At 42.8% G+C, this 10582-nt stretch overlaps 2 protein-coding genes across 9 annotated transcripts in view; both read right to left on the reverse strand.

The window, feature by feature from the left end:
- LOC135539693 (msx2-interacting protein-like) overlaps window positions 1–639 on the reverse strand; it is a 29761-nt gene extending 29122 nt beyond the window's left edge. For all 5 annotated transcript variants that reach the window (XM_064965738.1, XM_064965735.1, XM_064965736.1 and 2 more), the window contains exon 1: window positions 381–639. In XM_064965738.1, the coding sequence (XP_064821810.1) occupies window positions 381–463 (83 nt within the window). In that variant the 5' untranslated portion in view covers window positions 464–639. The remainder of the gene's footprint in view (window positions 1–380) is intronic.
- Window positions 640–4708: 4069 nt separating this feature from the next.
- Window positions 4709–10103, reverse strand: fblim1 (filamin binding LIM protein 1). 4 transcript variants are annotated; one of them, XM_064965744.1, is made up of 8 exons: window positions 10055–10103; window positions 8555–8949; window positions 8201–8358; window positions 7149–7248; window positions 6737–6906; window positions 6464–6642; window positions 6170–6290; window positions 4709–5931 (listed from the first exon to the last, which is right to left on the reverse strand). In XM_064965744.1, exons 2-8 carry the CDS (start codon window positions 8943–8945, stop codon window positions 5818–5820), a joined length of 1233 nt encoding a protein of 410 aa, XP_064821816.1. In that variant the 5' UTR covers window positions 8946–8949; window positions 10055–10103; the 3' UTR covers window positions 4709–5817. The 4 variants fall into 4 exon arrangements, with proteins under 4 accessions (XP_064821816.1, XP_064821815.1, XP_064821813.1 ...); XM_064965743.1 differs by having other exon boundaries at window positions 10051–10075; XM_064965741.1 differs by lacking the exon at window positions 10055–10103 and adding an exon at window positions 9630–9964.
- Between the last annotated feature and the right edge of the window lie 479 nt (window positions 10104–10582).

A 10582-nucleotide genomic window follows, 5' to 3' on the forward strand; every position in this document is an offset into this window, starting at 1 on the left:
CGAAGTGTCTTAACACATTTTAATAATAACATTAGCTAGCTAAATACCTAGCTAGCATGTTAGCTATCTTTCATGCTTAACTAGTCAGGCATGATGTAGACTGTAGTTACCCATCAAGTGAGCGACGACAAAATGGTAGCTAACGAGCGTTCAGTGGCATTTCAGTTTGCTGGAATCCATCAAATTGTGACTTTTTTATGCAAGTGGCACGCTGTTGTGTGTTGGTTAAAAATATCAAGGGCAAAGCAAAATCTTCCAAACAACAGAGGCCGTTTGGTGTTGAATGTAGATGATGGCTAACGTTAGCTAGCTCAGCTGGCTAGCTATTGGACATAACGCGCGCTACCTCTCCATAACCCTCTTGCGTAACATTAACTTACCGTTTAAAATGTTCGACAATTTTCTCCTCTCGAACATGTTCGGGTAAATTTCCCACCCAAAGGTGTCTGGTTTCCCGAACCATACTGTACGTTACTTTCCCCCTTCATACATATGCTCTAGCACGTTTTAATCCCCGCTGGTCGGGAAATCCGCCTTACAAAATGAACGACGAGTGAGTCCGTGTAAAAATGATCTTGGCCTAGCTCTGTCCCAATCCATCCGAATGTGTGTGTATTCTCCAGAGATAGGGTGCGAGCTGCGCGCTTCCCTGTGACGACGGCTTCGTTTCTCATGACTTGCGCGCTCCCGAGATCATGCGACAGCTACTCAAGGCTAGAGGGTATACGGTTTATGTCAACTTGATTTCTTAACTTGTTTTATGTTGTTGCATTTAAGATAACCCTAACCCGTTTCCTAACCTTAACCTAATTATCATAACCTGGTACTTTTATTCTCCTAATCTGCTGCGTAAATTATCCTAACCTCCCATGAAAAGTACATTCTGGTCAATTTTGACATAAACTGTATACCGTCTAGACAAAAGTCGAAGCAGTCCTATTTTGTATTTTTTAGGGGTCCTTAAAAGGCAGCAGCAGCTCTTCCTGGGGTCCAAACACATTAATGAACTTACATCACGCATAAAACAAACTATAAAACAGTACTTCGTGTAACATTATTACACCATTACATATTTACAATACAAAATGTATAAAACCACCATACAACAATTTTACAATGTAGGGTACCTGGGGTCCAAACACATTAATGAACTTACATCACGCATAAAACAAACTATAAAACAGTACTTCGTGTAACATTATTACACCATTACATATTTACAATACAAAATGTATAAAACCACCATACAACAATTTTACAATGTAGGGTGTGTGTCTGTTCGATATAGTACTGTGCACCGCCCAGATTCTGTTCTTGACTTGGGGACTGTGAAGAAACCTCTGGTGGCATGTTTTGTGGGGTATGCATGGGTGTCCGAGCTGTGTGCGAGTAGTTTAAACAGACACCTCTGTGCATTCAGCATGTCAACACTTCTTACAAAAACAAGGAGTGATGAAGTCAATCTCTCCTCCACCTTGAGCCATGAGAGATTTACATGCATATTATTAATGTTAGTTCTCCTTGTACATTTAAGGGCCAGCCATGCTGCCCTGTTCTGAGCCAATTGTAATTTTCCGAGGTCCCTCAAATCAAATCAAATTTTATTGGCCACATACACATGGTTAGCAGATGTTAATGCGAGCAAGCGAAATGCTTGTGCTTCTAGTTCCGACAGTGCAGTAATATCTAACAAGTAAACTAATAATTCCCCAACAACTACTTAATACACACAAATCTCAAGGGATGGAAAAGAATATGTACATATAAATATATGGATGAGCGATGGCCGAGCGGCATAGGCAAGATGCAATAGATGGTAATGAGATGAGTAAAGTAAGATATGCTAACATATCTGGGAAAATATTAAAGTGGCATTGTTTAAAGTGACTAGTGATCCATTTATTATAGTGGTCAGTGATATGAGTCTCTATGTAGGCAGCAGCCTCTCTGAGTTAGTGATTGCTGTTTAGCAGTCTGATGGCCTTGAGATAGAAGCTGTTATTCAGTCTCTCGGTCCCAGCTTTGATGCACCTGTACTGACCTCGCCTTCTGGATGGTAGTGGGGGTGAACAGGCAGTGGCTCGGGTGGTTGATGTCCTTGATGATCTTTTTGGCCTTCCTGTGACATCGGTGCTGTAGGTGTCTTGGAGGGCAGGTAGTTTGCCCCCGGTGATGCGTTGTGCAGACCGCACCACCCTCTGGAGAGCCTTGCAGTTGAAAGCTGTGCAGTTCCCGTACCAGGCGGTGGTACAGCCCGACAGGATGCTCTCGATTGTGCATCTGTAAAAGTTTGTCAAAGTTTTAGGTGACATACCAAATTTCTTCAGCTTCCTGTTGTGTCGTCTGCAAACTTGATGATTGAGTTGGAGGCGTGCATGGCCACGAAGTCATGGGTGAACAGGGAGTACAGGAGGAAGCTGAGCATGCACTCGTGTGGGGCCCCAGTGTTGAGGGTCAGTGAAGTGGAGATGTTGTTTCCTACCTTCACCACCAGGGGTGGCCCGTCAGAATGTACAGGACCCAATTGCACAGCCCTTGTCAGTGGGCTGCAACGGTGGCACTGTATTTTCCTCAAAGCGGGCAAAGAAGGTGTTTAGTTTGTCTGGAAGCACCTGACCACACGACTGAACAGTAGTCCAGGTATGACAAAACTAGGACCTGTAGGACCTGCCTTGTTGATAGTGTTGTTAAGAAGGCAAAGCAGTGCTTTATTTTGGACAGAGTTAGCTGCTGTTGTATCAATATGTTTTGACCATGACGGTTTTACAACCCAGGGTTACTCCGAGCAGTTTAGTCGCATCATCTTGCTCAATTTCCACATGATTAATTACAAGGTTTAGTTGAGGTTTAGGGTTTAGTGAATGATTTGTCCCAAATACAATGCTTTTAGTTTCTGAAATATTTAGGACTAACATATTCTTTGCCACCCTTTCTGAAACTAACTGCAGCTCTTTGTTAAGTGTTTTGGTGATTTCACTCGCTGTGGTAGCTGACGTGTAGTATTGAGTCATGCGCATTCATAGACACACTGGCTTTAGCCAGTGGAACACACATTTTTCCAGCAGCAAATTATGACGATAATGTTAAAAGCCACACTGAATTCTAACAAAACAGCACCCAGAATATTTTTCAGCCAATTATCAGTCATTTGTGTAAGTGCCGTGCTTGTTGAATGTCGTTCCCTATAGGCGTGCTGAAAGTCTGTTGTCAATTTGTTTACAGTAAAATAGCATTGTAACTGGTTGAACACAATTGTTTCCAAAAGTTTGGTAAGGGTTGGTAACAGGCTAATTGGTCAGCTATTTGAGACAGTGAAGGGGGCTTTACTATACTTGGGTAACGGAATGACTTTTGCTTTCTAACAAACTTTCTAGTAGGCTTAGATTGAATATATGGCAAATAGGAGTGGCAATATTGTCCGCTATTATTATCAGTAATTTTACATCCAAGTTGTCAGACCCCGGTGGCTTGTTATTGTTGATAGACAATCCTTTTTTCACCTCTTCCACACTCACTTTACAGAATTCAAAATGAAAAGGCTTGTCTTGTATCATTTTATCAGTTTTATTTGGATGTGTTGTGTCAGAGTTCGTTGCTGGCATGTCATGCCTAAATTTGTTAATCTTGCCAATGAAAACATAATTAAAGTAATTGGGAATGTCAGTGGGTTTTGTGATGAATGAGCCATCTGATTCAATAAATGATGGAGCTGTTTGCTGTTTGCAAAGCTTGTTATCATTGTTTATATAATTTCTTTGTTTCATAGTATAATTTCTTCTTCTTTTTATTCAGTTTAGTTACATGATTTCTCAATTTGCAGTGTGTTTGCCAATTGGTTGTGCAGCCAGACTTATTTGCCATTCCTTTTGCCTCATCCCTCTAAACCATAACATTTTTCAATGCCTCGTCAATCCACAGTGATTTAACAATTTGTAGTTATTTTTTTAACGGGTGCATGCTTATTAGTAACTGGAATAAGCAATTTCATAAATGTGTCAATTGCAGTCTGGTTGTTCCTCATTACACACCACAGACAAACAAATATTATTTACACCATCAACATAGGAATCACTACAAAACTTATTGTATGACCTCTTATACACTTCGTATTATCAAACACATCTATGCAGCCTCTGAGGTTTTAATGAATTGAGAAGCCATTCGGTTAGTATGTTGCCTGAGGTGATCCGTGATTCTCCCAAAATGGCTTATTCCAAGGCAACCCTGTGCTGTGAAGGCAAATGATGATGGCACACTTTGCCTGCATGTATTATGTACGTGCATTGACAGGACACACATAATTCTTCCTAAATCAAAGAGCCTATTTGTATTATGGCTTTGTTGAGTGTTCTGTTCTAAAGGGTGTCGATTACGCAAGTTGTTGACCACAGAATCTTGGTAGGCCAAACTCATTTGTGAAGGTTTTAATGGCACGTCGACTGTGCTCTGAAATTGCATAACACCATGTCCAACCCCATCATGATTTATTAGAACTGTACAGCCTCTGGTTTAATTCCTCTTGCATATGTAATTTTCCTTGTATATATCCTATAACTAATATGTTTCTTTACTTAGTTAATGTTCACTGTGTTCCTTGAGTAAATTATGCATGCAAGCCATACATAGAACATGCCTGTCTCAAAAAAAGATTGACAACGTGGAGAGAGCAAGGGAAGCAACAACAACAAAAAAATGAAGCACAATACTATATAATATATTAGTTTATTTTCTCATATGAAAGGATATATTGAGAATGAACATACAGCACTGAGCACTACATAATATTCAAAGAATGCATACGACAAAATACTTGAAAATGTATGTTGAATAAATATCTTTGGTGCATTTACTAGTGTGGGTAAAAAAAAAAAAAAAGAGTGCAAAAGTATCAATTATGAAAGAAGTATAGGAGGCAATTGATAAACATGTCTTGCTACGTAAACAATAATTGCAAATCATTTCTAAATGCTGTGTGATGAAGAAAGTTTGTTACATTCGAAGTCCAACGACTTATTCCCATGATGCAGAACTAGGAAGGCTCGTCTTCTTTCCCAGTTTCATCGATATTTCTCCTTTACAATCCAATCAGGACCTACTCCGTTGACTTTCAGCCTGTCTCTCCATATGCCACATTGCACAGTTGGAGCGTCCCACCCTGGTTCCTGTGCCCGTATTCATAAAGGATCTCAGAGTAGGAATGCTGATCTAGGATCAGGTCTGCCCTTTCCATTCAATCTTATTCATTACGATCTAAAAGGCAAAACTGATTCTAGACCGTGGCTGCTTTTCTGAGACGCTTTATGAATACGGGCAGAGTTTGGTAATTTCTAAATGTAATTAGTTTGGTTACAGTAACTAGTTAGTTACCTGTCCAAAATTGCAATCAGTAACATAACTTTTGGATTACCCAAACTCAGTAATGTAATCATATTACTTTTTGATTACTTTCCCCCTACGAGGCATTAAAGAAGACAAAAAGGATCCATCAAACATTTGATGTGTCATCATAGTGGTCTCGGACTTGTGTTCAGACCCGCTCAGGTGGAGCACACTTAAACGAACACATTTTTCCAACGCTGAATTAAATGTCATTGAGAAAACAAAAAGGTGTCATCACTTCGCAAACATTCTTCCTAAATTTAAAATTAATCCAAGAGGGTACATTTTCAAATGTATCTGTAATAGGATTACATTACATGTAATGGGATTACATTGCTGGTAACGTACCTGGTTAAAGGTAAAGTTTTTTTTGTAATCAGATACATGTAATCAGTTACTCCCAAACCCTGAATATGGGCCCTGGTTCTGAGTTCAGTATTAGAGCTGGGCAGACTGAACCATGGTCAGGTGACAAGACTTACACAGCACCCTCTCATCCAGTGGATGGCAGCCATGGTCGTTTGGCTCTGGGGAGAGCTGGGTACTGCAGACCTGAACACAGGGTGTATAAAAGGGAAAAGGTTGTGAGATTCAGATGCCACAGACAAAGTTTCCTCTGGGAAAAATTAAATTATTCTATTCTAACGTTATTCTATTCTTGCTGTACTGAACTGATTGTGAAGAAACCAATCCCCAGTAATTATTCAGCTGATTGAGATCGGCATGCAAATATAGCGAACACATATCACACTAACATATAAAGAGCCTTTCTCTTGATCGTGTCCTGTACCTCACAGCGATAGCAGTCCTCGTGGAAGGAGCGTCCCAGGCACTCCACGGTGAAGCTGTCCGTGCCATCCTCTCTTGGAATGATCAGCTGCTGGCAGGCACTACACTGGGGAGCGTATTTCCTTCAACAAACAAATCAGACAAGAGGACCTCATTTCATTATTATGTATTCATGATTCATTATTTTCAATTACAACATCAAGCCCATTTAGTAGCTCTCATCCTCAGGTAATCAGGATACACGAGTGTGTCGGGAACAGAAGACGGAGATTTGTGTCGTAATGCGTTTGTTTACCTGTAGTAATCCTGGAGGCAATACACTTCCCCAACCTCTCCCTGAGCGAATCTCTGCTCTCCAATTGGTTGGCTGCACGTCGCACAGATAAAGCAAGGTGGGTGGTAAGCTCTTTCCAGTGCACGGATAACATGGTCTTTGATAACTTCCCCACATGCCCAGCAAAGTTCCAAACTGGCCTGCAGGAAAGAGAGTAGTTTATCATCATCATCATCTTCATCTTAAGTCAATCTCTACAACATGTACTGTTCCTCCCCAGGAGGTTGTTTATACCTGGTAACAGTCCTCACAGAGTGGTATTCCTGCCTTATTGTAGTACAGTTTACCAGCCAGAGGGATATGGCACTGTCTGCACTGGAAGCAACTGGCGTGGTATGTCCTGTTCAGAGCCTCTATGGCAGTTTCACTCAGAGCCACAGGCTTACGGCAGAAGCCACACACCTCTACGAAGCACACATTCACATATCAAGCAGGGTAAAATTACACATTGAGTCTTGAGGGTGCGTAATGTTGAAATCGCTTACAATTGTGTGTGTGTGGAGGATTATTTGATATTTCAATTGTTATGTGGTGTCCTTGATTTGTTATGGGGTTAATTCGAGCCCTGATATCTTAACGGTGAATTGTAAAAAGTTACATACCCGGGTGACATTTCTATAAGGTCGCAGACACAGTTTCACCTTACCCTTGCTCTCCACCATCTGTAGCTGCTCCTGGGACGGTTCCTTCTGTTCCCCCCCACTAGATGGTGTTCTTTGCTCTGGCGGTCTATTCACTGCAAAGTTCTGTGGGTAAAAAAAAGGGGGATTAAGTCAAAGATTCTTCACTTGCGTGACTAATCATTATGTTTGGCACACAGACACGCTATTCTTCAGCCTTCCTCAACAGTGCCATTTTAAAGTAAAGTCAATACACTATTTTCTCTCTGTTTTCTCAGTCTCAAAATTTGAGCATTTTGTAGGTTTTTTTTGTCCAAACTTTCCGGATCGAGAGGGATTCAGTTCATGGTTACAGAGAAAGGTCTCACACACACACACACACACACACACACACACACACACACACACACACACACACACACACTGTTCTTAGCAAAAAATACATAAACTCCCCAGTGCCACAGAGAAAGGGGAACAACACTCCATGTACCCAATAGTTCTGCTCTCTCCATTCAGGCATCTTTATTGGTTTGTGCTGTTATTGTTTCGACTGAGAGTTGGAGAAAAGAATAATGGGGTGACAGGGAGGGTAAAGTTTCCCTGAGAGTGATCAACAGTCCGGTTTCTGAATTTAAAAAAATTTGCGAAAGAAAATGTATAAGTACTTTAGAAGCGGGTGCTAATGTGTTTTTGTGCTGTGTCATCCACTGTATCCAAAAGACAGCTGTGTTTCCCCCCCACTAATCTGTACTACAGATGCATCCTTGTTGTCTCCTCAACGGATGTCATATACACGTTAGAGTCTCTGCACACAGCGAATGGCACCTCTCAGTATCATGGCCTGCTAAGACATTATTGAACATTTCAACAGAATGGTCAAGAGATGAGGTCTCGTGAGAAATATATGGGGAACTGTTATATAGTATTGTCAGAAGAAATCTAAACATGGAGGGCGTTGAACGGCAATAATATAGCCTGGCTCCGCATAGGTTTGTACAGCCTTAACAACTTCTACGGTCATCGTGCCAGGGCTAGCAATAACATGGCATGGGATGTAGAATACTAGGGTCAATCTTACCGGTTGTTCAGACACTGTTGGTCTGTCTGGATACACAGGTCGGAGGATGGGAGCAGTTGGCGTCTCCTGTACGGGTGGAGGAGGCAGGAGAGGTGCAAGATCCTCCGTCAGTTCAGCATCCACAGACACAGGAGGAAGGGGAGGTGGAGGAGGGAGCTCTGTGAGGAAAAGAGGTTCCAGTGTAGCAATAATAACACTGCATTCAGCATCACAACCCTGCCGGTCAACGTGCTATTTCAAAATGTACTTTGTTATCATTCATAACAATCCTGTCACGTGTAAATTGTAATATCTAGATTTCTTCACAACAAAATTACAGCTTTTGTAATGAATGTATTGGCTGCTCCTCATTACCCTCAGGACCCTTGTATGCTGCGGTATCTGTCTGCTGCGTGTCTTCCGGACCCAGGGTGAGGTTAGGGGTCACTGGGCTGGGTGGAGGTCTGGGTCTTGAGGGTCTGGCCAGGGAAGGTGTGGAGCTCTGGTCCCCATTCTGTGCACTGCCCTGGGACTCAGATGGAGTCCTCTCTTGCCTATGTATGGAACCATGCTGCGTGTCACTGACACTGGGCTTACGGGTGCTGCTGTCCTCTGGGCTAACCCGCATGGCTGCATGTGGCATGTCATTGGCGGTGGCACTGTGTGTGCGCGTGTGTTGGTGCTGAGTGACGGTGGCTCTGTAAGGGGACGTCAGCGTGATGAAGACCGAGGAAACCATCCTCTTCTGCGGAGCAGCCGACGCCATGATGCTGAAACACAGAATGCAACGCACAACATAACGTCCCACCGTAACTAGCAGGTGTGAGGGACAAGATAGGCATACCGTCGAGACTATTGAACACACTGAGGCCCGATGGTGCTAAATTCCGGTGGGAGGTGTCTTTTGAATGCCTAATCATCTCTGCCGTTTCAACACTCATCCATACATGAACGTACAGAACGTATGGCTGATCTGTGTCAGGGCACAGAATGTTTAACCCACCAGAAAGAAAGAACTTCGCATTGTCACCTCTTGAACTTCCGTTTCATCAAGGTGTGGCGGTGTACACGCTCTGTCAACTGTGCCAAAATAACTTTTTACACCAGCTGACATAACCTGTAACATTTAAACACCACATACCTGCTTCACTCCCTCACGCAGTATAGTACATGTACACAAACATTTCTAAAATATTAATACATACAGTGTGCTGAACTCATGCATGAAAAACCTACCTGAACAGTCAAAAATACACGCTCACATGACTACACACACACACACACACACATACATACACACACACACACACTAGCACAAAGCCTCACATCCTCTCTGCGGCCTAACTACTTAGAAATGAGACTCCTAATAATGGCCTAAGTGTAACAGTGAAAAACTAAAACCTCATTCCTTTCCGTATCAAATCCGATCTTCTACTGTGCCGTTACGTACCTGAGTGAAAAATGTGGGCGTCAGCTCTGTATTCTGTCTTTCCCTCTCTGTCTCGGCACTCCCGGTCTGCTCCTCTATTGTTACTCCTAAACCGCCACTGAGAGGGCGAGCTCTGGCAGAAAGGACAGCTATCTACAGAAAGCCACTCCTTTTCCTCCTGCACCTCCCTCCCTCTCTCTCCCCTCCTCCTTCCTTTCCCGCTGAATGACAACAACACTTTCCCAACCGTAAAAGGTGAACAGTTAATCACCAACAAAGTGCAGTAAAAAGCATGACACATTCAGACAAGCAGTCTGGCGCACAGGCACACTCACACACGTTGGTAATGCGCACAGCACGTACAGCATCACAGAGTACATGCTGGCCTCCCACTTTTTTCCTCCCTCTTTATCTTTTGAAATCCAACAGGATGTGACTGTACCTGCCTTTTCCAGCTGCCCTCTTTCTGTAGCTCTCCTCTGCCCACTCTCTCCTTCTTCGCTTTCCCTCATTGTCCTGTCAGTTTTATATCCCCTACCTCCCTCATTGAGTCTGCCCATCCCCCGCTCAGTTCTATCACGCTCTCTCGTTTAGCCTCGACTAACTATTGGCCTCAAATGCAGTGCTGTAAATCAACAAAAACGCATGACTATCTTCCCCAATACTGAATGCTGAGGGCTAAAGAAAGTACAAGTCTACTTCTCACTAAAGTTCGATTCAAACCCCTTCCTCAATCAGTGTCTGGACTAATAGCAGCAGTAAATGAACAAACACATTACAGTGCAACGAATCATCGCAAAAATGAAACTGTACAGACGGAGAGAAAGAGAGAGATTGCAGGATGTCTGAGAGTTAGAAATCAGCTCTGTTATGGTATGAGCTCTCCTCTCCTGAGTCGGACTTTATCAGCTCTATCAGCAAATGTTTTGCCGTTGAGTGGAGCGTAACCTTGTGGAGCCTGCACCCTCATTCCA

This window comes from Oncorhynchus masou, chromosome 5 (assembly GCF_036934945.1).
Source record: "Oncorhynchus masou masou isolate Uvic2021 chromosome 5, UVic_Omas_1.1, whole genome shotgun sequence".
Classification (NCBI taxonomy): domain Eukaryota; kingdom Metazoa; phylum Chordata; class Actinopteri; order Salmoniformes; family Salmonidae; genus Oncorhynchus; species Oncorhynchus masou.